The sequence below is a fragment of the Cnephaeus nilssonii genome, assembly GCF_951640355.1.
Source record: "Cnephaeus nilssonii genome assembly, chromosome: 13".
Classification (NCBI taxonomy): domain Eukaryota; kingdom Metazoa; phylum Chordata; class Mammalia; order Chiroptera; family Vespertilionidae; genus Cnephaeus; species Cnephaeus nilssonii.
The window spans coordinates 43,990,693-44,013,309 of record NC_137084.1 but is presented as its reverse complement, the minus strand read 5'-3'; the positions used below and the strand labels follow the sequence as shown (position 1 = coordinate 44,013,309).

Genomic DNA, 22,617 nt, shown 5'->3' with positions numbered 1-22,617 from the left:
AAAGAGGAGGGGGGGGGACCAAGGAGGGAGAATAACCGGGGAATCGGGTTAAAAAAGAGGGCAATTGGCTCTGCAACAAGAAAGGAAATAGGGGCTGGAGTCGGGTGGGGACGGCAAACTGGACAAATAAATGGGGCCAAGTGGGAGCTAAAGGGTAGAGGGAGGACGCTTCTACATTCTACAGATTTTTTCTTTCTTTTACTTCTTAGAAATTGAGATATAATTGGCATAACATTATGTTAGTCTCCAGCAACTTTCAAATATATAATACACTATTAACTACAGTCACCACGGTATACACTACATCCCCATGACTTGGGAGGGTTTTTAATAACCAAGTTAAACGTGTGTGAGGATATACCTTTGGAGGTCCATATAGGACGGAAGAAACATAATTTGGAGAGGGGAGTATGTCAGTAATCCTAATAGGCAAGGGTCATTGTTTTACACCTCACTGAATCCTCAAGAAGTAGCACAAAATAGGACTCAGTAAATATTAGTTGAATGAGTGATGCATGAGGGGCTTCAGACAGGAGTGGGGAAAGATAGTTGTGGAGAGAGAGAGGAAGGAGTGGGGAGTGACACCATGTGATAGGTAGGGTGGAAGTGGGGATTTGAGATGATGGAAGAGTGTGTATGTAGCAAGAGGTTATCATCAGGTTAGTGCACTCCAAGAGACACACAAAGAGAATTAATAGAAATAGTGATAATACATTAGGGGTGAGGACTGAAGCTGCAGCCTGGAAATGAATCTTATCCAACTGTGTAAAGATATTTAAACAGTTTTGAGGCAGTGCCTCTCCTCCCAGGAATGATGAAGCATGGAAGTGGTCAGTTTTGCTGCTCCCTATGTCAAACTAGTCAAGTTTATTTGGTTGATAGGAAAATCAAAATAGGAATAGCTTAAGAATGCCCTACATGCTGTAACATATACATATGTAGTAATAATGCTCACATATACACCTGTGTATAACTTTTATGTTGAAACTAGTTATCCATAAAGATTATGGTGGATTTTTTTCTTTTCTATAGAGAACAGAGAAGGTGTTCATTTCAGAAATCCAAAGAGGTATTTATATAGATATCTCATCTGAGAGCTCCAGTGTATTTTCTTGTGAGGCCTAACCGCTCCCCAAGGGAGAAGTCAGAGGAATAGAAAAGTGTGTGTAATGTAGGAATGGTTTCTTAAATCTCTGAGTCTTGGTTAGAAACATTAAAGGAAAGTTTTATAGAAAGCTGTGATTAATTGCCTCATTTACATTTTGTTATTTGTCTGAAAGCCAGTAAATATTACAAACCCAACTTTGTGCCAAAAAATAGTGTAGAATCTGAAGATGATAAACTCTGTACGTAATAAACTCTGTACTCATTGGCAGGAAAGTAAAGACAGACAATTTAAGGTGGTCTTTATTAAGAATTGTGGACTTTGCATTAATCAAATCAAAGGAGTAAGATACTTCCAACAGTACTTGGAAGAAAATTTTCAATTACTGAGATTTTCATGTCTTAACTTAGTATGTTCTTTACTTATAATAACCTGAACCAAACCCTAAATACTAATTTGTTACCAGGATGACTTAAGGGACCCAAATAGGTTATTCTATGGTCTGGTTTGTTAGTTATTTCTCCTTTATTAGGATAGATAGGATAATCCTGCTCTCTGTTTTGTGTATTTATATTCAAAAAGCAGATGATATATTTTCTGTATTTAGTGTAAATTTTGACTTGTTATTCTTGAATTCCTCCACAGGTTTGAGTGACATTCCTCCATCTACAAGCCTACCACCTCTAGTTGAAGGCCAGCTACGCTGCTTTCTGAAACTTACTGTTAATAAAGTCATATGGAAGATTGCAAAGCCTCCCTCTTGTGTACTTGTCCGAGTGAGATGGTGGGGAGAGACATCGGATGGAACCCTCTTTTGTCCCACAGACACATTGCAGACTGAACCAAAAGCTGTGAGAACAACTACACGTTATGCTATTCGCTGTGGTCCAAAGCAATTTACCTCTTATCTAACAGGTATGCTTTTTTCACCTATAGGCCTAATAAGCATGTAGTAATGTTGTTAGCAATAGGTGTTACTATGTACCTAGTATCTATGGCATTGTTAATTATTGAGGACTCAAAGAGGTATTATAATGGCCATCATTATTGAGAGTATACTATGCCCTAGCAATTGATTCATGTTATTTCTAATTCTTAATAACCCTTCAAGATGGATATTTTATCTGTTTTATAGACGATGAAACTGAGGTTCAGAGATTAAATCAATACTCTCTAAGGTTATATAGTTGGTGATGGCAAAACTAGGATTTGAACCCACTTCTGTCTGACACCAAAACTTTTCACCAAATCATGCTTCTTTAATAACTATAGTCTTTGCTCTGGGACTTACATTATGCTCAAAGAAAAAAGATATAAACATGAAATTTACTAACATTACAAGGTAATACATGCTAAATGCCAAATTAATGGTTTAGTGAATTAGTACTATAGGTTTTAAAAAAGGAATGGATCCCTCTATAAGAATCCAGAAGCCCAAATTTCTTCCATTTCTTTTCAAGGAAAATATTCTAAATGTTCTGTATTATTTTTCAATATTTAGGTCAGACTTTCACATAAACACATTTTTGGATCGTGAGGTTACTTCTCAAATCAATCCAGTTTAAGTCAGTAAAAATCAAGCATTTATCATGTAAACATTGTTGGGCTAAGAATACTGGAGAGCCAAAGGTGAATTAAAGATTAACCTGTCCTTATGAAGCTTACATTCTATCAAGAAAACATTTTGAAAACATCAAATGTAAAGAACAAAAAAAATTCAGTAATTCAAAAAATATATATTGAATATTTAGCATGTGCTACACATTGTGCTAGGCACTATGGGATTACAAATGTGAATAAAAGTTTAATCAGAATAGTATCTAATTCTAACTAAATTCACAGAGTTTAGTTATAACAGTAGGTAGAAAGTGATAAGTTCTATTAAAGGATACCCATAGAAACCCAGGTACTATAGACCTAAAACTTAAATCCGCAGGTGGTATTTTTATGTAATTTTAACATATGAAGAGGGATTAGAAATTCTTCAGTAAGAAAGAAATATCTGTTAATATGATAATTAATAAGTCAGAGACTTATTTGAGCACCCTGTGGTAAAATAAAGAATGCATTAGCCCTAGCCAGCTTGGCTCAGTGGATAGAGCATTGGTCTGTGGACTGAAGGGTCACAGGTTTGATTCCAGTCAAGGGCACATGCCTAGGTTGCAGGCTCAATCCCTGGCCCTGGTCCGGGCTCATGGGGGAGGCAACCAATCAATGTGTCTCTCTCACCTCAATGTTTCTCTCTCTGTCTCTCCCTCTCCCTTCCACTCTCTCTAAAAATCAATGGAAAAATATCCTCAGGTGAGGATTAACAACAATAAAAAAAGAATTCATTAGACTTGGCATCTGAACTTTAGGTTGTTATCGGCTGTGGGATTTTTGACCCCCTTTTTCCTCATCTGTGAAATAGGATCAAATGGCTGCCCTTTTATGAAAAAGCAGCCTGATTGAATGAGAAGAGCATGGGTTTTGAAGTCAGACAGTCTAAATTTGAATTCTGGCTTTAGGATTGAATGCTAGGTGATCCTTAAGATCTTGGAGCCTCAGTTTCTTATTAGTTATACTAGAGGCCCATTGCACGAAGATTCGTGCAGTAGGCCTTCCTTCCCCTGGCTGCCAGCACCAGTTTTCCTCCAGGACCCAGGCCTTCGCTCTAGCTGGAGCCTTCAGTCTTCTCCACTCCGGCCGGAGCACCACTCTTATAGCTCCCTCTGCCCCCGCCCTCCCCCTAATAACAGGCATCCTGCCCCGCCCTCTGCTCTGTGTCTGTGTATGCAAATTAACCTGCCATCGTTGTTGGGTTAATTTGCATACTCACTCCTGATTGGCTGGTGGGCATCGCAGAGGTATGGTCAATTTGCATATTTCTCTTTTCTTCGTGTGGATGGGGATAATAGCACTTACCTAGCAGAAATTATTGTGAAGATTAAACAAAAAAATTTTGTGGCATTACTGTTCCAGTACCTGGCACATATGAATGTGTGAGTCTTATAAAAATATAATATCTTAAGTACAGCATAGGGAACCTATAATAATAAAAGTGTAATATGCTAATTAAACCGGACGTCCTTCCAGATGAAGCCGGTGCCAGAGGGAAGCCCGGGTCCCGGGTGCCAGGGGAAGGAAGGCTTACTCTTGCACGATTTTCATGCATCGGGCCTCTAGTATAGTCAGTAACATTGTAATAACTATGTACAGTGCCAGGTGGGTAGGTGAAATATTGGGGGTTCTACTTTGTAAAGAATATGATTGTCTAACCACTATCTATACAGTACACCTGAAGCTCGTACAAAATAACATTGAATATAAACTGCAATTGAGAAATAGATTTTAAAAAAAAAAATACCCTACCGCCCTAACTGGTTTGGCTCAGTGGCTAGAGCATCAAGCTGCGGACTGAAGGGTCCCGGGTTCGATTCCGGTCAAGGGCATGTACCTTGGTTGCGGGCACATCCCCAGCGGGGAGTGTGCAAGAGGCAGCTGGTCGATGTCTCTCTCTCATCGATGTTTCTGACTCTCTGTCCCTCTCCCTTCCTCTCTGTAAAAAACCAATAAAATATATTTTTTAAAAATACCCTATCAACAAATACCAAGAAGGTTAGAGAGAGAGAGAGAATCTGAATAGAAATCCAAAACTGCAGGAAATTTGTATTTTATAGTCACTTGGCTATTCTTTTTGGAGGGGAAAGGGGAATACAGAGATTTTAGATGTAGCCTCTAATCAAAAGGAACTTAAAGATTTGTTGAAAAAAACAAAACTTGCATATATGAAACAAAAGTGAGCAGTACCAAATAGTGTGTAATTAAATACTTGATTATCTGGTGCAGTGGTTGGCAAACCGCGGCTCTTTGGCCCCTTGAGTGTGGCTCTTCCACAAAATACCACGTGCTGGGACGCACATACAGTGCGATAGAAACTTTGTGGCCCATGCGCAGAAGGCGGTTTTCGGCTCTCAAAAGAAATTTCAATCGTTGTACTGTTGATATTTGGCTCTGTTGACTAATGAGTTTGCCGACCACTGATCTGGTGCATACAATGAATACTGTATGAATATTCCAAGAAATTAATAAGGGCTAAACTATCATAAGCTACTAGGAAACCAGAATCCTACTTATGTTCTACACTAACTTGCTGCTAGACTTTGAGCAAGCCATTTCATCTTCCTGGGTCTTAATTTTTCTATTAGTAAATTGAAGGGATTAACCACCAAATGGGTCAATACTCAAATTTTATTATTCTAATTAGGAAAGAAGCCTTGGAGAAGGTTGCATTTGAATATGAGACATGTGAGATAAACCTTGTAAGTGATGGCCCAACTGTAAACATGAGTATATGTGTATTAGAAAATGAACCCTAGCCGTTTGCTCAGTGGTTAGAATATTGGCCCATGGACCGAATTTGGGTTCGATTCTCAGTCAAGGGCAGGTACCTGCATTGCAGGGCCGATCCTGGCCTGGGCATGTGCAGGAGGCAACCAATTAATGTGTCTCTCTCATATCAATGTTTCTCTCTCTGTCTCTCTCTCTCTCCCTCCCCCCTCCCTCTCTTCCATTCTCTCTAAAAATCTATGGAAAAAATATCCTCAGGTGAGGATTAACCAAAAAATAAAAGGATCTTACATTAAAGGACTTTTAAGAAATAAAAAGTCTTTTTAAAAAAAAAGAAAATGAAGACACAACATTGGTTTACATGAGTATGTGCTCTAACTGAAAACTTGGGTAAAGTATAACTATTTGTTCTTAAGATGTGTGATATTATTATTTTATGTACTCTTTTGTATGCATAGCTCATTTAAAAGAAAATAAGATTCATAAAGTAAACCAATGAATATATTGTCTCATATTAGCATAAAGCATGAATAGATCCAGGTTGGAAAGAGGAAGGCAGTAAAATGGAGATTATACGAATTCCTCAGATAAAAGTAATATAAAGGAACAAATGAAAATGTATAGCATTTTATAGTTCAAGTCCGTCATCTTATTTGATGTTTAAAATGACCCTGTGAAGTAGGTAGGATTATTTGTTTTATTCATATCTTTTTCTTTTCTTTTTTGTTAATCCTCACCCAAGAATATTTTTTCCATTGATTTTTAGAAAGTGGAATGGAGGGAGAGAGAGAGAAATAAACATCCTGTGAGAGAGAGACATTGATTGGTTGCCTTCCGCATGCACCCAACTGGGGCTGGGGATCAAGCCTACAATCAAGGTATGTGCCCTTGACTGGAACCACCACCCTCCAGTCTGTGAGCTGGTGCTCTAATGGAGGGATAAGAAACCTTTTTCTGCCAAGGGCCATTTGGATATTTATAACATCATTCTAGAGCCATACAAAATTATCAGCTTAAAAATTAGCCTGCTATATTTGGCCAAACATTTAATAACTCATCGCTAATGCCTTGGAAGGGCCTGACCAAATGATTTCTCAGGCCTTAAATGGCCTGCAGGCTAGATAATCCCCACCCCTGCTCTAATCACTGAGCAACTAGCTAGGGTTATTTTACTCTTTTTTCTAAAAAATACATTTTTATTGATTTCAGAGAGGAAGGGAGAGGGGGAGAGAGAGAGAAACATCAATGATGAAAGAGAATCATTGATTGGTTGCCTCCTGCATGCCCCTACTGGGGATTGAGCCTGCAACCAGGCATGTGCCTTTGATGGGAATCAAACCCAGGACCCTTCAATCCTCAGGTGGACGCTCTAGCCACTGAGCCAAACCAGCTAGGGCTACTCATTTCTTTAACTTATTCTGAACAGAGGCATTTTGTTTTTGGTTTTGTTTTTAATTAGGGTTGGTATAAGGGTGACCTTGAGTAAGTCCTACTTCTAACTCTGAAACTCAAATTCATCACCTAGAAAGTGAGGCTAATACCCATTGTAATTATACGAGGCCTCACAATATGCATTCTAATACACTTCCAGTGGCTTTCTCTCATTCCTCCTGTATGTTCACATTCTTTACCAAAAAGTTCTTAAAGATTTAAAATGTAAAGGTCACCCTTACACCAACCCTAATTTCAGCAATGTCCTGAATCCAAGATCATTAATGTTTCTGCTGTGCCATACTGCCTCAGGAAATAGAGGGATTATAGGATTCTGAGATTTGTCTCATACTCTTTTTGACATCTTTCCTCCCTTACTCTTGATCTCTTTACGGGAAATCGCAGCCCTGAAAATGTTTGAAGCATGTGAAGATTAGAGTAGAAATAGAAAATTGCAATAATTCACTGAGTCTCATCACTTGATTTTTGCCTCTCTTTAATCAGATAGGATTCAGTTAGTTGGAATATGAAAGACAATGGGGGTGAGAAGAATTCTGAACAATAAGGATTCTAATTCCACAGAATGTCTTATATACCTTAATCCCCCTTTTCTATCTTTGAACCTTTCTTGCATATGGGGTCTCTGATTCTCTCATGTATGTGGAGTTCCCATATATGTGTAAATATTAAATTTGGTTATTTTCTCTTGCTAAAAAATATAAAAATAATAATATAAATAATTCTACAACAAAAGTGAAGCATAGAAGTCAGAAACCTATTAAGGATTAACATTTTTTCTCCCTAGAATTGATGAATAATGAAGCAGCATGGTATAGTGTACTTTATATTTAGATCAAAGTGAGTGTTAGCCCATTTTTGTGACTTATAGTTAGGTGAATTTAGGAGTGTTCATGACTTCTATGACCCTGTGTTATTCTCAAATGGGGATAGAAATACTGTACCATAGGTTGCTAAGAGAATAATGAGACATGGAATAGCCAGGCTGTTAGTAAATAACTAAAAAATGTTTGTACAGTTCCCTTATTCTGCATCTGCACATCATTTTATAGTCTTCAAAGCTCTTTTACATTTATTAGCTCATGATTTGCAGATAGCTTCCGTAGGAAGGTAAGACAGGGAATGTGATAGGATAGGTAATTTGCTTAAAGACCTATAACAGTCATTAAGGCTCTACCATGTGAGAAGCCCCTGTGCTATGTTTTACTTGCAACACCCATCTCATATAGTCATGCTGTAATTGATGCCTGTTTTACAGATAACTGGCTTACACAGAAGTAGTTTTTTAATATTGGCACTATAACACAGTCACAGGTCTTCTAATTATAACCCCTATGCTCTTTTCACTACAGTATTGAATCTATAGTGAAAATGAATCATTTTCTCAACTTTGGTAAGCAAATATTCAGAAGTTATACTGTCCTGAAAGAATCTTAGATTCCAGATGAATGCATTATATTTCTTCTGCTGTAAATATGACCATGAAGGTGTTAAGTTTGAGCGACTAATTGAAAAATACAGTTAAGGAGTTTATTTTCATTCCTATTAGTTCCAAATGCTCTCATTATTTCAGTACTCCAGATACAATCAAGGAGTAAGCAATTAGATACTCCTGGGAGGCAGGGACTAGCACTTAAATTTATGTAAGAGAAGCCCTTTGTCTAGTTCAAAACTAGAAATGGTGAGAATAAAAGAACTAAGAGTTACTGCTTTTTATATTTCAAAAGCAAAGTCTGGGTTCTTGCCAAATAAGTTAAAAATACTCTTGATAAGGAAATTTCTTAATCAAATACTTGGTATGCTAAATGTTTTTGTTCAATGTAATTCTTTTTTCTCCATGCAAGATATTTTGTCATTGTTCTTCTCTAAAACTTTGTTCTGTTAAGCATGGGTTCACTCTCCCTCCTACCCAGAATGATATGGTAAGTGCATGGTTTATTTGAAAATAAAATAATTTTTTAACGTAAAAAATTTTTTCTAATGTATACCTCTGTTCACTTAAAAAAATAAAAGTAAATGAAAGTATTTATATTATGATTGTTTTTGATTAGATATGGCTGTCCTGGTGCTGGAAGTAATCACCAAACTTGATCATCTTCCAATTGGTAGAGTTCAGATCAGTGGATTAGCCAAGCTTTCTCCAACCCATCACATCAATGGATTTTTCAGCATTGTTTCACCAACATCTAAGAAACTTGGAGAACTCCAGGTAAAGATACTTTAATTCTTTGTTGCATAGAATAAAAAATTGGGGGCATAAGTAGTTGAGTCTGTTTGTAGGATAGATAGGTACATGACTCCCATATACCATGTTAATTCCCACTTGATGCCTTTGTTCATATTTTTACCCAAAGGTATATAACATACCTTTGTTTCCCACTTATTCAGATCCTCTTAGTGACTTCACAATACTCCAAGTACATGTATGCTGGATGCTTGATATTTTTTCCTATTGCTAGATATTCAAATTCACTAATCTTTTTTTTTTTATTCTTTATTTTTATTGTTTAAAGTATTACACAAGTCTCCTTTTTCCCCCCAATGACTTCTCCCCAGCCTCTCCCACCCCCTAGCACATGCCCTCACCCCCACTACTGTCTATGTCCATTGGTTATGCTCATATGCATGCATACAAGTCCTTTAGTTGATCTCTTAACTTCCCACCCACCCATCCCCGCCTTCCCTCTTAGGTTGGAGGGTCTGTTCAATGCTTCTATGACTCTGGCTCTATTTTTGTTCATCAGTTTATGTTGTTCATTATATTCCACAAATGAGTGAGATTGTGTGATATTTATCTTTCTCCAACTGGCTTATTTCGCTTAGCATAATGCTCTCCAGGTCCATCCATGCTGTTGCAAGTGGTAAGAGTTCCGTTTTTTTACAGGAGCGTAGTATTCCATTGTGTAGATGTACCACAGTTTTTTAATCCACTCATTTGCTGATGGGCACTTAGGCTGTTTCCAAATCTTAGCTATTATAAATTGTGCTGCTATGAACATAGGGGTGCATATATCCTTTCTGATTGGTGTTTCTGATGTCTTGGGATATATTCCTCTAAGTGGAATTACTGGGTCAAATGGGAGTTTCATTTTTAATTTTTTGAGGAAACTCCATACTGTTTTCCACAGTGGCTGCACCAGTCTGCATTCCCACCAGCAGTGCACGAGGGTTCCTTTTTCTCCGCATCCTCGCCAGCACTTGTTTGCTGATTTGTTGATGATAGCCATTCTGACAGGTGTAAGATGGTAACTCATTGTCGTTTTGATTTGCATCTCTTGGATGATTAGTGACTTTGAGCATGATTTCATATGTCTCTTGGTCTTCTGTATGTCCTCTTTCGAAAAGTGTCTATTTAGGTCCTTTGCCAATTTTTTTATTAGATTGTTTATTTTTTTGTTAAATTGTATGAGTTCCCTGTAAAATTTGGAGATTAAACCCTTATCGGAGATAACATTGGTAAATATGTTCTCCCATGCAGTGGGCTTTCTTGTTGTTTTATTGATGGTTTCTTTTGCTGTGCAGAAGCTTTTTATATTGATCTAGTCCCATTTGTTTATTTTCTCCTTAGTTTCCATTGTCCTAGGAGCTGTATCGGTAAAGATATTGCTATAACATATGTCTGCTATTTTGCTGCCTATGGATTCTTCTAAGATTTTTATGGTTTCCCTTCTCATGTTTAAGTCCTTTATCCATTTTGAGTTTATTTTTGTGTATGGTCTAAGTTGGTGGTCTAGTTTCATTTTTTTGTATGTATCTGTCAAATTTTCCCAGCACTATTTATTGAAGAGACTGTCTTGACTCCATTGTATGCTCTTGCCTACTTTGTCAAATATTAATTGAGCATAATGGCTTGGGTCAAATTCTGGATTCTCTGTTCTGTCCCATTGGTCTATATGTCTGTTCTTGTGCCAGTATCAGGCAGTTTTGAGAACAGTGGCTTTGTAATATAGCTTGATATCTGATATTGTTATCCCTCCAACTTTGTTCTTCTTTCTCAGGATTGCTGCAGCTCTTTGGGGTCTTTTTTTATTCTATATGAATTTTTGGAGACTTTGTTCTATGTCTGTGAAAATATGCCGTTGGTATGTTAATGGGTATTGCATTGAATCTATAGATTGCTTTGGGTAGTATGGACATTTTAATGATGTTGATTCTATCAATCTGTGAACACGATATATTCTTCCATTTGTTTATGTCTTCCTCTATCTCTTTTTTCAATGTCCTGTAGTTTTCCAAGTTCAGGTTTTTTACCTCCTTAAGTTTATTCCTAGGTATCTTAATTTTTTTGGTGCAATGGTAAATGGGATTTTTTTTTTTTTAGTTTCTCTTTCTGTGAGTTCATTATTGGTGTATAAAAAAACCCATAGATTTCTGGGTGTTAATTTTGTATCCTGCTACATTGATGAATTCATTTATTAAGTCTAGTAGTTTTTTGATGGAGTCTTTGGGGTTTTCTATGTACAATATCATATCATCTGTGAATAATGACAGTTTTACTTCTTTTCCAATTTGGATGCTTTTTATTTCATCTTCTTGTCTGATCGCTATGGCTAGCACTTCCAGTACTATGTCTAGGAGTGGTGAAAGTGGGCATCCCTGTCTTGTTCCTGTTCTTAGGAGAAATGGGCTTAGTTTTTGCCCATTGAGTATGATGTTGGCTGTAGGTTTGTCATATATATAGCTTTTATTATGTTAAGATATGCTCCCTCTGTTCCCACTTTGCTGAGAGTTTTTATCAAGAAAGGGTATTAGATTTTGTCAAATGCTTTTTCAGCATCAATTGATATGATTATGTGATTTTTGTCTCTTCATTTTTTTTATGTGATGTATCACATTTATTGATTTGCAGATATTGTACCAGCCTTGGATCCCCAGAATAAATCCCACTTGGTCATAGTGTATGATCTTTCTAATGTAATGCTGGATCCGATTTACTAGAATTTTGTTAATAATCTTTTCTTGTACAGTGTCTAATCTGTTCTTAATCCCATCAATCAGATTTTCATTTCAGATACTGTTTTTCCATCTCTTTAAAAGTTACATTTTTTAAATTTTATTTTTTTTAAGTTTATCTTTTTTAAAAATAAGTTTATTTTTCAATTACAGTTGACATACAATATTATATTAGTTTCAGGTGTACAACTCAGTGATTAAACATTTATATAAGTTAGGAAATGATCACCCCAGTAACAAATTTTATTTATTAAATGTACAATTTATTTTTCGCTTTACATTCATATTTTCTTTTGCATCCTTGAGCATTAGGAGCATCTATATAATAGTTGCTTCAAGAGCTTATATATTACTTTTACTATCTCTGTCATGTGTTTGTTTTAATTGATTTCAGTGTTCTTGAGATAGTAGGGCTCTTCCTACTTCTTGTAATTTTTTATTGCATACTGGAAATTGTGAATTTACATGTTCTATACTTGATTTTTTTTTCCCTTTAAGGTGCATTGGATTCTGACAGGTAGTTCAGTTACTTCCCAGTATTAAATATATCAATTTTCATATTTAAAAAGCCTACTGAGGTCCCAGTTATAAAAATAAATTAGAAATAATCAGGGAAATTGGAATATTGACTTAATCTTTGATAATATTAAAAATATTATTATGAATGCTTTATATGTGCTAATGGTAATATGTTTATGTTCTGGAAAGGAAAAGAATCCTCATATTATTACAAATGTATTTACAGAAGAAATAGTATGATATCTAGGACTTACATCACATTATCCCAATGGTATAAATGAAATGTGATTAGTTATATGTTGATAATTATTAAAACTGAATAATGAATACCTGGGTTCATTTTACCATTTATTTCTAATTTTGTGTTTTAAATTTTTCTTAATAAAAACACTTTTCATATTAAAATTTTTTAGAATGGCCCTTTTTATATAACACAATAGATGGAAACTAACTTACGCCAAGGTATAACATTGTGACATTTCAGAATATTAAAAATAAGACAATCCAATAAGCTTCCAGAGAAAAGGAGAGTCACATACAAAGAATTGGGAAGTAGTATTGCTTCAGGCTTCTGAATAGAAATATTAGAAGCCAGAAGACAATTCAATAATATCTTTAGAATGTTGCATAAAAATAGACTAGCCTGGCTTGTGTGGTTCAGTGGTTGAGCATAGACCTATAAACCAGGAGGTCATTGTTTGATTCCCTGTCAGGCACAGGCCCAGGTTTGAGGCTTAATCCCCAGTGGGGGTGGTGCAGGAGGCAGCCGATCAATGATTCTCTCTCATCATTGATGTTTCTGTCACTTTCTCCCTCTCTTCCTCTATGAAATAAATAAAAAATATATTTTTTAAAGTTTTTTATTTAATAACTAGCGGCCCCGTGCATGAAATTTGTGCACAGGGCAGGGGGTGTCCCTCAGCCCAGCCTGCACTCTCACCAATCTGGGACCCCTGTGGGAACGGGACTAAACTGGCAGTCAGACATCCCTCTCGCAATCCGGGACTCCTGGCTCCTAACCACTCACCTGCCTGCCTGCCTGCCTGCCTGCCTGATCGCCCCTAACCACTCTGCCTGCCGGCCTGCTCGCCCCCAATTGCCCCCCAGCCAGCCTGATTGCCCCCAATTGCCCCCCCTGCCGGCCTGCTTGCCCCCAGCTGCCCCCCTCTGCCGTCCTGTTCACACCCAACTGCCTTCTCTCCCCCCCCCCCCCCCCCCGGCCTGATCGCCCCTAACCACCTCTGCCTCAGCCCCGCCACCATGGCTTTGTCCAGAAGGGTGTCTGGAAGGTCTCCCAGTCTAATTAGCATATTATCCTTTTAGTAGTATAGATTTTGTGTCATGAATACCACTTATTAGTTTTTAAAAAACAAATCCTGCTTAAATTTCAATACATTTCTGTTTATTCCATTTTCATCATGCATCTTTTCTACATACTGATTATGCTTCTGTAATTTGTTTCATAAATGCTAACTTTTGATAGTCTCATTTTTTTTTGCTTTATTTCATCATGGAATATTCTATTCCATAAAGAAAATGCCTTCCATTTCTTTTGAAAATAGTTCTCTCTTTTATGAATACTAGTACAAGAAATATTTCACTTTCCTCTTGATTCTACTGTAAGAAAGACAGCAACCTACGTAACACAGAGACATTGTGGCAATATTACAAACAATTCTATAAATTTGACAATTTATATAAAATAGATCAATTCTTTGAAAACCACACTACCAGAAATCACTCAAGATGAAATACATAACTTGCATAGACCTCTAAACTATTAAAGAAATTGAATTTGTAGTTTAAAACCTTCAAAAAAAGAAATCTGGCTTAGGGAAAAAGCAAAACTCAGTGATGGGCCAGCCAGCAGGTCAGTGTTAAGGCTGGCCCATAACACAATTATTCTCAGTGTCTCCTTTGTTTCTAGAATAGATTTTCAGTCTTTTAGCAAGTGATGAATTGCAAGGGAAGACTTGCTGGCATTCACATTTGGGCAGCCAGAATTTTATGTGATGCTATTACAATGATCACTGCACAGAGTATTTGTCCCACTGCATTCCTGTCTGTTGTCTTTGTAGAAAACCTTGATGATGAATAGATTTAAAAGACTATGTTATTTGGTTCATGAACAAAATTCTCATTAAGACCCAAGTATATTTTATTGAGTCTGTGCCTTAGCAGTTTCTCTGCACAGATTATTTCATTGACCTTCCCAGAGACATCTTAAAGCATCTAACTGCAATCTTTCATTTTTGTTTGATTCTCTTTGGCTGCTTAAATAATTCCTGCTGCTTTTTTTTGTTATTGTAACTGAACTTTCAATACAGCTATTCTTTTCTTTTGGAGTATATTCAACTTTCTTGTGTAGAGTTGTGCTCTAGAATCTATTTTATTTTCTATTCCTCATTAGGCTTTTCTCCATTAGGCTTTTCAGATGACTGGAGAACCTTTTAATGGGGAACCTGAACTCACAGGAATGAGATGGTAAAGGAAATTTCAAGTGATTACTTTTTGTCTAAGTGTTTCTCCCTCCTCACCCTGCCTTATTCCCAGCATAGAGCAAGGGCCTTATTTTTCTCAAATAACTAACAATGACGACATGGGAGATAATGTCACTCTTGTATTGTTCAGTTTATTAGTCATTAGGCATACTAGACTTGTACACTCTGTACTATGCTAATTAGTCCACAGAAAAAGAATATGACAGTCCATACCTTCAAGGATTTCATAATATAATCAGGATGAAAAATAAGCTACAAGTTACAAATACCTCCTCTAAGCCTCTCTTGGTTCTTTGTAATCTTCAAATTAGGGTAATATACTTTTCTGACAGTGTTATATGAGCTTTTCTGTGTAAGGAACTCAGTACAGCTTCTGGCCTGTAGTAAAGTGTCCAATAAGTGGTGGTTATATTGATTGATACAGAGTAAGCAGAAACATGAAGAAGGGAGTGGCTATGACATCTCTTCCTGGATACAAAGAAGTTTACACAGAAAAAGTAATACTGACGAAATTGCATATACAAAGGCATAAGGGAATGAATATAAGGTACATTTAGAGAACCCTAAGTAATTGGTATACCTACAAGAGAATATTGGAGGAGGGAAGAACAGTGAGAGATGAGGCTTCTGAGGTAGGCAGGAATTTTAACTTGGTCCTATAAGGAAAGGGGGACGTTAATTTATAGTAAGCAAGGAGTCTCAAAATTAGTCAATACTAAAGACAAGTTCTCGTATATTACATGTCTCTTTCAGGTCTCACTTGCCCTGGAGCCTCTGTCAGAAACTTATGACAGCTACAACCCTCTTCTTACCACAGACATGACAGAAAGTGTACTTTTATCTGAGGAGGGATTCAGAGAATATACTGAACCCAGCAATACCCAGTTTCTGGTTCCATCAAGACCTCATAGGATATCTACCACCAAAATTAATGGAAAAGAATTAACAGCCAATAGTAGTAGATCAACAACTCCAAGGTAATTACCACACCTAATACCAGTAAGTCTGTCAGCTAATTCCCACTGCACTCATAATTTCTTTCATTTTGTGATGGGGTAAAAGACTAAAGGAAGTCACTCATTTAGCAAATAGTGACTACTGGGCATAGGAATTAATAAGACATACAAAACAATCATGGGGTTGTAAAATACAGTATAGGAAGTATAGTCAATAATATTATCTATCTTATAATAGAGTAATATGCAAATCATCACTACGCTACACTCACAAGCCACGCCCACCAGCCACGCCCAGTCACGCCCACCATTCAATCTGAGTGAGTATGCAATTAAACTGAAAACATGGCGGCAGCCCCGCCCCCCAGCCTCTCCAGGTCTCTGGGAGTTGGAGAAGTCAGGCGCCAGCGCCTGAGGCTGGCTGCAGCCACAGAGACCAAGAAGTCGCCTGCCCCATGATCCCAGGCTGCAGCCAGTCTCAGAAGCCTCAGGTCCGCCTGCCCAATGTCCTGGGGAGACGGAGAAACTGGGCCCCAGCGCCTGAGGCTGGCTGCAGCCACGGAGACCAAGAAGCCACCTGCCCCATGATCCCAGGCCTCAGCCAGCCTCAGAAGCCTTAGGTCCGCCTGCCTCACATCCACCTGCCCCACGTCCTGGGAAGACGGAGAAACCGGGCCCTGCGCCTGAGGCTGGGTGCGGCCGGGAGACGAAGAAGCTGCCCGTCCCATGATCCCAGGCTGCAGCCAGCCTCAGAAGCCTCAGGTCCGCCCGCCCCATGTCCTGGGGAGACAGAGAAACCGGGCCCCAGCACCTGAGGCTGGCTGCAGCCATGGAGACCAAGAAGCTGCCTGCCCCGTGATCTCAGGCCTCAGCCAGCTGGAGAAGCAGTTCACTCCACGTCCTGGGGGAGACAAGAAACCAGGTGCCAGTGCCTGAGCCTGGCTGCAGCCCGGGAGATGAAGAAGTCGCCTGCCCTGTGATCCCAGGCTGCAGCCAGCAGCAGAAACCTCAGGTCCGCCTGCCCCACCTCCTGGGGGAGACTGAGAAACCCGGCCTCAGCACCTGAGGCTGGCTGCGACCTGGGAGATGAAGAAGCCGCCTGCCCTGTGATCCCAAGCCGCAGCCAGCTGGAGAAGCCGCCCTCCCCACGTCCTGGGGGAGACAAGAAACCGGGTGCCAGTACCTGAGGGTGGATGCGATCTGGGAGATGAAGAAGCCACTTGCCCTATGATCCCAGGCTACAGCCAGCTGGAGAAGCTGCCCACCCCATGTCCACCCGCCCCACGTCCTGGGAGAGATGGAGAAACCAGGCACCAGTACCTGAGGCTGGCTGCAGCCCGGGAGATGGAGAAGCCGCCCACCCTGCGGTCCTGGGCACCAGTACCTGCAGCTGGCTGTGGCCTGGGAGACAGAGAAGCCGCCCACCCTGCGGTCCTGGGCACCAGCACCTGCGGCTGGCTGTGGCCTGGGAGACGGAGAAGCCGCCCACCCTGCGGTCCAGGTGCCAGCACCTGCAGCTGGCTACAGCATGGTAGATGGAGAATCCGCCCACCCTGCAGTCCCGGGCACCAGCACCTGTGGCTGGCTGTGGCCTGGGAGACAAAGAAGCCGCCCACCCTGTAGTCCTGGGCGCCAGCACTTGCAGCTGCAGCACAGGCGAAGCCCCCTGTCCACCATCCCCTAAGGCTGCAGCCAGCCTGAGCGCCTATGGCTGACCAGAAGGAGGGAAGCCCAGATCCTGGGTGCCTGTGGTCAGCTGGAGGAGGGAATCCTGGGTACCAGGTGTGGGCCGAGGCAGAGGTAGTTAGGGGCAATCAAGCCAGCAGGGGAGCAGTTAGGGACAATCAGGCTGGTAGGCAGAAGCAGTTAGGGGCAATCAGGCAGACAGGTGAGCGGTTAGGAGCCAGCAGTTCTGAATTGTGAGAGGGATGTCCAACTGCTGGTTATCCCATGAGGGGTCCCAGATTGGAGAAGGTGCAGGCCAGGCTGAGGGACACACTCCCCGCTGCTCCCCCCGTGCACGAATTTCGTGCACCGGGCCTCTAGTAATAACAATAACATGATGCCAGGCGGGTACTAGAATTATTGGGGGGGGATCACTTTGTAAGTTAGATAATGTTTAATCACTGTACTGTACACCTGAAACTAATATAAAATATTGAAAGACAACTGACATTGAAAAATAAAATAATAAGACACAATTCCTATTTTTGAGGTCTGCTTACAGTTTAGTGGGAAGGCCAACATCCAGGTAAATAAGTATGACTAAGTCATATACAGATGACATGATAGATGTTCACGAGGAAAGAGGGAAAGGCAGTATTTTGTGAAACAGAATAGAGTAAGAGGAATAGCTTTTGATTTTAAATAATAATGAAGCATTTGCTTTGTGTCAGGCCCAGCACTTTAGCCACAACCACACAGTAGTAGGCAAAGCATCTATTACTTATTTCATTTGGGACGTGAAAAACAGATTACAAAATCTAAGCTGCACTGCTACTGCTATAAACCACTGATCCACTTTCTGTCTCTGACAAAGTAGAATGTTACCATATGGATAAGAAACTGCTGATGTTTTTTTTATTTTAAAACAGGGGAAAGGACCACTTGTACTTTGCAGAGAACTCTGATAGAATAAAGGACTCTTTTTTTGGACTACAGCACCATCTTAATTCAGGGCAGAGTTTAGAGTCTATGGCTCTGAAAGGCAAAGCCCCACAGAAACAGATGTCTCTTCTCAACAGTTCTGAATTGCAGCCTCAAATTAGGACAGTTGCCAAGAGTCACAGTGATTCATGCATTCTTTCTTCAAACAATCCCCCTACCAAGGACCTTCTTTCGGGTATGTACATGTTGTGAACTGAGACTAAACTATATTTATTGGGATTACGCTGCTTGTTAGCCAGCTTACAAAGAGAACCAAAACTTCTGTTTGAACCAAATAGCCAAATAAAAGAACCAGAATTTCTCACCATTTAAAGGCAGCTCTATTAAACCATTAAATTACTTCTAAATACTAGGTGCTTATAATTGTAGGTTTAGGAAAGAAACCTGGTGATGGGGGAAATCCTTTATCATAGAAAAATATTAGTTCTCATTTGTTCTGAAGTAATTCAAGGCAAATAAGGTTTTGTCTCAACACCAGCATTTACTTGTATGACTGTGCAGAGGCTAGTATTAAATCTGTTTCACGCTCTGAAAACTGGTCTCAGAGGGGAACATTCAGTGCACAGCAACTGCTGATTTTAAGCCTGGGAATTAAATATGACTTGCAGGCAAACAGAAGTAGAAAGGAGTCACTTTACCTATATAAGGGCTTAGACTGAAATAAAAAAGCAAATAGGAACTGGATCAGATTATCTCAAGTTAGGGAGGTAACTTACATTACACTGTTATGGTCAATTATATATCTCTGTGACATTAAGAGCACGACAGGAATTTGTTTCCATCCTCACAAGTAAAATTTCCAAAGTAGAAAGTCTGCAGCATTAGCAGAAAAGTCTTTGAAATAACTATTTGGGTACATAATTTACATTAGTAAGGGTCTTTTATTAATGAAGAAATTTTGTTTATATTTGTAAAATTGAAATGTCTTTGCTCCCCTATTTTAAAAATATACTCTGATTATAACCTATTAATTTTAGTCTTTAATGCAACCTAGGCTATACTAATAAGAAAGAAAATGGTCCCACCATACTTAGCAGTTGTCAGCTTATACCTAGAATATTTTGTGTAGACCTGGACACCAGATTTTGAGAAAGATATTTGTCCACTCATTAAGCAGTTATTTTTCAGCACCTATTCAATGTCTCACATTCTCATAGGTGTCAGGGATACGGCAATTTAAATTAAAAACAAAACAAAAAAACACAAACTCCTGCCTTATGGATCTTATATTCTAAATGGGAAGACCAATGATAAATAGATAAATAAGACCAATGATAAATAGATAAATAAGTACATAATAAATAGATAAATAAATAGTTAGGTGGTAATAATAGCAATGGGAAAATATGAAGGAAGTAAGGTGCTAGGAGGGAGTATTAGTTTTACATAGTCTGACAAAGGTAGGTCTCATTCAGAAGGTAACAGAGTAAAGCTCTAAAGAAGATGAGTTCCTTCTAATAAGAGTAAGTAGGTCAATGGGGGGAAAAAGGAGACTTATATAATGCTTTAAACAATAAAGAATTTAGCCGAAACCGGTTTGGCTCAGTGGATAGAGCGTCGGCCTGCGGACTGAAAGGTCCCAGGTTCGATTCCGGTCAAGGGCATGTACCTTGGTTGCGGGCACGTCCCCAGTGGGGGTTGTGCAGGAGGCAGCTGATCGATGTCTCTCTCTCATCGATGTTTCTAACTCTCTATCCCTCTCTCTTCCTCTCTGTAAAAAATCAATAAAATGAAGAAAAAAAAAAAACAATAAAGAATTTAAATTTTTTTAAAAAAGAGTAAGTAGGCTGGTGAAGGGACCACTGAGAGATATTAAGCCTTGAGAAAGCAGTTACCATTTACTGAGTTAATATCATATGCTAGCTACTGTGCCAAGTGCCTTATACACATAATTTTTTTAAAACCAAGTGAGGTAGGGACTTTTGTCTCCATTTTAAAATGAAGACACAGGCTTAGAGTTAGGGCGGTCCTGCCGGGTCAAAGAGGACAGCTGTTCCTCAGCTCTAGTTCATTGTCTTAGAAGACTCCAAGGCAAGGTCATCTGCCTTACCCTACTATAAGTTAGTTAACCAAGGCCTGCCTGCCTTTTTTCTTTTAATCAAAACTGCTGGCCAATGTTCAAGCCAAACGGAATATGCCAGTTACAACCCATGGTCTGCCATGTGCAGCCTCTTCCATAAGAGTTATTAGGATCAGTGGGTTGAAAGATAAACCAAGACAGATTGTGATCCAGTGTAAATTAGTAATTCAACCTGTGTAAAATTAGAAAGGACAGCTTCAAGATGTAGTGAATTCTCTATCCCTGGAAATGGAAATCTTACAGATTAGTAGGCAGACATGATCTTTAAAGGTCCCTTTCAACCACAAGAGTATGGAGGACTAAGATTAAGTGGGTCTAGACCTGAGGTTATGGGAGAGAGATAACAAATTCATAAACCTAATTATCTTCCTGGTCTTTCTTTATCGTACTGACATCATACCAGAAAAGGAGGTACAGAGCTGAATTAGTCAACCAGCTAGTATTTATAAAACTAACTATACATCCAGCTTCTAAGAGTTGGGGATTTAGAATAGAAGGCAAGGAGTTGGAACAAAAACCAGAAGCTTTATAACGTCCCTGTGTTTGGCAGGAGCTGTGTACAGCATGTAGGAAGTACACAAGGGATACATTTGTCCTGACTCACTTGAGTGCCCTTCCCTTGTGTTCAGGAAATAACAGCTTTTATAGTGAAAGTACCACCTTCCTCTTGAGATGGGAGATAAGATGTTTTTATTCCCATGCCTTAGCCTTTAGAAGAGCTTTTCTAAGAATGGCTGTTTCAATAATGAAACCACTTGGAGGGCCAGTAAATGGACTACCTGTGCTCAGAGTTTTCCTACTTTTCCTCCTTAATATTTCCTTTTAAAACCTTGCTTTTGGAAAGTATCTTTGGAGTGCCTATTTTGTGTCAGTCACTGTTTTGAGTATTGAGGTTAGAATAATAAATAAGATACAGACCCTAACCTTAAGAAATTTAGTCTAGCAAAGGCATCAGACTCTAAAGCAGAAACAGTATAATATGTGTGATACATACAATAATGGAAGTATTTATTAAAACATTTTATCAAGTACCTGATATATATCAGGTACTGTACCAGGCACCAAGGATACAAAGACAAACAAGAACCAATCCCTAGTCTAGAGGTTGATGGGGTGAGATAGAAAATTATAATACCTCATGATAAATTCTTTGATGGAATTAAATACCTATAGCTTTGAGAGCACAAAGTAAGTATTGTGATTAAGGAATTGAAAATAGTTAAGTATGGTTAGATCATAAAGTACCAAGGCTATTTTATCTCTCTAGAAATATTTTGGGTCTCAGTAGAAAAACTATTTTTCTACATGCCCTGAAATCAAATAAAATTTATTGTCACTATTTATCATTAACTACTTTATTCATAAAGCATTTATTGAGTGGACCCACCTTAGTAAAGAACTTTTAACTAGCCCGGTTGGAGGGCTCAGTTGATTGAGCATCATCATGTGCACCAAAAGGTTGCCAGTTTGATTCCTGGTCAGGGCATATGCCTGGGTTATGGGTTCAATCCCCCATCAGGGTACATGTGGAAGGCAGGCAAGATATCTCTCTCTCTCTCTCTCTCTCTCTCTCTCTCTCGCATGTCCTTGGATAAGGATTGGGAAAAAATAAATGACTTTTAACTACATCAAATAAAGCCAAGTACCAACTAGAAATTAAAGGTAAAAGGGTTTCCTCTCACATAGCAAGCTTCTTTAGCCAAATTCCAATGCTAGCAGACTGTTTGTTTGTTTTTTAACTTTTCTCATTGAATAAATAAGACATCCATTTTCTGGCTGAATCCTAATGAGATTTTTTAATTAAAACAAAAATACTGCCCTGATCAGGTGCTTCAGTTGGTAGAAGCACAGTCACATACACCAAAAGGTTGCAGGTTCACTTCCTGGTCAGGGCACTTATCTAGGTTGCAGTTTCGATCCCCATTTAGTGTGCATTTGGGAAGCAGCCAGTTGATGTTTCTCTCTGTCTCTGTCTGTCTGTCTCTCGCCCTGCCCTGCCCTGCCCTGCCCTTCCATCAGTGGGAAAAATATCCTCTGGTGAAAATTAACAAAACAAAA

The 22,617-nt window shown here is 39.1% G+C and overlaps 1 protein-coding gene across 1 annotated transcript in view; it reads left to right on the top strand.

The window, feature by feature from the left end:
• Positions 1-22,617, top strand: part of C2CD3 (C2 domain containing 3 centriole elongation regulator) — a 122,499-nt gene that overhangs the window by 355 nt on the left and 99,527 nt on the right. The window contains exons 2-5 of the mRNA XM_079788716.1: positions 1,751-2,020; positions 8,935-9,092; positions 15,610-15,833; positions 18,407-18,654. Of these exons, the coding sequence (XP_079644842.1) occupies positions 1,751-2,020; positions 8,935-9,092; positions 15,610-15,833; positions 18,407-18,654 (900 nt within the window). The remainder of the gene's footprint in view (positions 1-1,750; positions 2,021-8,934; positions 9,093-15,609; positions 15,834-18,406; positions 18,655-22,617) is intronic.